At 48.3% G+C, this 3,002-nt stretch overlaps 1 protein-coding gene across 1 annotated transcript in view; it reads right to left on the bottom strand.

Annotated features, from left to right (window-relative positions):
• FOXJ2 (forkhead box J2) overlaps positions 1 to 3,002 on the bottom strand; it is a 10,404-nt gene that overhangs the window by 3,643 nt on the left and 3,759 nt on the right. Inside the window, exons 5-6 of the mRNA XM_007469369.1 lie at positions 2,478 to 2,715; positions 873 to 895 (exon numbers count right to left, since the gene is read on the bottom strand). Of these exons, the coding sequence (XP_007469431.1) occupies positions 873 to 895; positions 2,478 to 2,715 (261 nt within the window). The remainder of the gene's footprint in view (positions 1 to 872; positions 896 to 2,477; positions 2,716 to 3,002) is intronic.

Here is a 3,002-nt window from a genome sequence, read left to right as displayed (position 1 = left end):
GGGGGGAAGCGGGTACGTGAGCGGGGCAACACATCGCTCAGGAAGTCCACTGGGTGGAGACGGGACGTTCTGGGACAGCAGGGTCCCCTGGGCCCCCTTCCTCCCCGCCCCCCACCCGGCAGGGATAACCGACAGACGGAGGCCCTCGACAGCACCGACAACCGCTGAAATTTTAGCCAAAAGGTCAGCATGCACCTTTTCATGCTATTTTTCAAGGATCTGGGATGTAGTCCTGGAATCACAGTTTCAAAAGACATCGGACATCAGGTAAAGTTCCAAAAGCAAATTATAAATAAAACAAAGCCATGGGCCTGTGTTCTCTCCTTTTCCTTATTGTCCTACACGCTTCTGCCTCTTGCAGTCACTACGAAAAACAGAGTCTGGGTACGCAGTAGAGTGGGGACGGATGAATTTCTCAAACAGATGGGGCAGGGAAGAGCTCGAGATGGAGACCCGGGCTTTCAGCCTTCAGCCGTGATTAAACGAGGGAACTCTCTGCTGTCCTCGCTCCATCTAATTTTTCCCTTTGTTTCTGGGAGCCCTCCAAGCTCCCTACTTCCAATCAACCAAATCACCTGAGTTGGACTCATTTCTCAAGCAAATGCTGCAATCTAGCAATACAACGCTAGATAGGAATCCCCTGGGATATGAAAGACAATTAATACAATTTTCCCCAAAGTGACCCCTAACCACTTTTTTTTTTTTTTTTTTTTTTTTTTTTTTGCGGTACGTGGGCCTCTCACTGTTGTGGCCTCTCCCGTTGTGGAGCACAGGCTCCGGATGCGCAGGCCCAGCGGCCATGGCTCACGGGCCCAGCCGCTCCGCGGCATGTGGGATCCTCCCGGACCAGGGCACGAACCCGTGTCCCCTGCATTGGCTGGCGGACTCTCAACCACTGCGCCACCAGGGAAGCCCCTAACCACTTTCTATCATTCCGTTCATCTCTGGCCACCTATCCAAGGCCACTGGACAGAACAAGATCTCATGATTCACCTGAAGTCCTGACTTCATCCCTACCTCTAAATTCTTTTTAAAAATTTAGGGGAATTCCCTGGTGGTCCAACGATTAGGACTCCGCGCTTCCACCACAGGGGGCATGGGTTCAAACCCTGGTCGGGGAATTAAGATCCTGCAAGCCGTGTGGTGCAGCAAAAAAATAAAAAGTAAAAATAAAATAAAAAATAAAAATTTAAGAAACAGGAATCACAGAGCACTGAACTGGACAATCTCTCAAAAAATCTCCCAATAGGGGCTTCCCTGGTGGCGCAGTGGTTGAGAGTCTGCCTGCCGATGCAGGGGACATGGGTTCGTGCCCCGGTCCGGGAGGATCCCACATGCTGCGGAGCGGCTGGGCCTGTGAGCCATGGCCGCTGAGCCTGTGCGTCCGGAGCCTGTGCTCCGCAATGGGAGAGGCCACAACAGTGAGAGGCCCACGTACCGCAAAAAAAAAAAAAAAGTCTCCCAATAACGACTTCAAATCATTCTCATATGCTAATTTAGGAAATCTGAGTATGTATGAGATATAAACTGATATTAAGGAAGCATTATTTACTGTGTTAGGAGTCATCATAGCAATGCATAACTAAAAGAAAAGTCTCTGTCATTCAGGATACATACTGAACCAGTATTTGCAGGTAGAATGATGTGCATTAAATTCCTCCATTTAAAAGAAAAGCTGGGGGCTTCCCTGGTGGCACAGTGGTTGAGAATCTGCCTGCTAATGCAGGGGACATGGGTTCGAGCCCTGGTCTGGGAGGATCCCACATGCCGCGGTGCAACTAGGCCCGTGAGCCACAACTACTGAGCCTGCGCATCTGGAGACTGTGCTCCGCAACAAGAGAGGCAGCGATAGTGAGTGGCCCGCGCACCGCGATGAAGAGTGGCCCCCTCTTGCCACACTAGAGAAAGCCCTCGCACAGAAACGAAGGCCCAACAGAGCCAAAATAAATAAATTAATAAATTCCTACCCCCAACATAAAAAAAAAAAAAAAAGAAAAGAAAAGCTGGGTGGTAAACAAAGCAAGCTTAACATATCGGTAACTGGTAAAGTTGGGCAATGAAAATATGAGGGTTTATTATAGTATTTTCTCTATTTTTGCATCTGTTTGAAATTGTTCCTAATAAAAATTAACATAAATACGCTAAAAAATAAAGTTAAATTGTTCTCACAGTAAAACGCAGGGATTCTTAGGAAAAGGAAACTACTGCTATCCCCTAGTGGTCATCCTCAGAATGACTTGCTGGCAGCCATAAAATCATGGCCCTTAGTTCTAATAGATGGGGGATTCCTCCAACTCACTGAAACTAATGACCGAGCTCACCTCTTGAAACAGCTGTCCTTCAGAACTAAGCCAGAAGAGCTCTGACTCCAAGCAGTTGTGGCTCCTGACATGCTTTCCCTGACCAGTGATCAACCTCTCCTTGTGTTACAAGTAAGAAAGAGGGAAAGAAGAGAATGTCCCCATCTGTTCAAAAACCCAAGGACGTCTCTGCTCCCCTCCCCGCTCCAGACTCACCATGCTGAGAGGAGGAAGAGGACTTCTCCAGCATGGATTTGTAGAGGTTGCGGAAGGACCAGCTTAGATCCTGAAAATTGATCTCTGAGTAGGAGAATTTGAAGTCATGGTTGGTGTTGTACAGAGGAGGGGGACCCTCGGTGCTCTCTCGGCCTGGAGCCCCTGCTGCCACTGCTCCACCATCCACAGACCCTGTGCCCTGCAGAAAGAGGTAAGAAAGACTCAACCCATGTCCTACATGAGGGACCAATACAACCCCTTAATGGACACCGAGTTCTCTGCCTGTCCTCTTCATCCTCTCCCACCTTTTCAATGAATGAGCATCATTTTCTCCTTCTCTTCTCATTCGTTCCTATCTTGCTGTAGCTTCTTGCCCTTCTCCTGTGCTACATCCATAGTCATCTTTCCTTTCTCATAACCTTTTTGGCTCTCTTTCTTGTCTTCTCACCACTTTTTTTCTGATCTTTCTTAAAACTTTGTCGTCTC

This window comes from Lipotes vexillifer, unplaced genomic scaffold, assembly GCF_000442215.2.
Source record: "Lipotes vexillifer unplaced genomic scaffold, Lipotes_vexillifer_v1.1 scaffold395, whole genome shotgun sequence".
Taxonomy (NCBI): Eukaryota; Metazoa; Chordata; class Mammalia; order Artiodactyla; family Lipotidae; genus Lipotes; species Lipotes vexillifer.
This window is presented reverse-complemented; position numbering and strand designations above follow the sequence as displayed.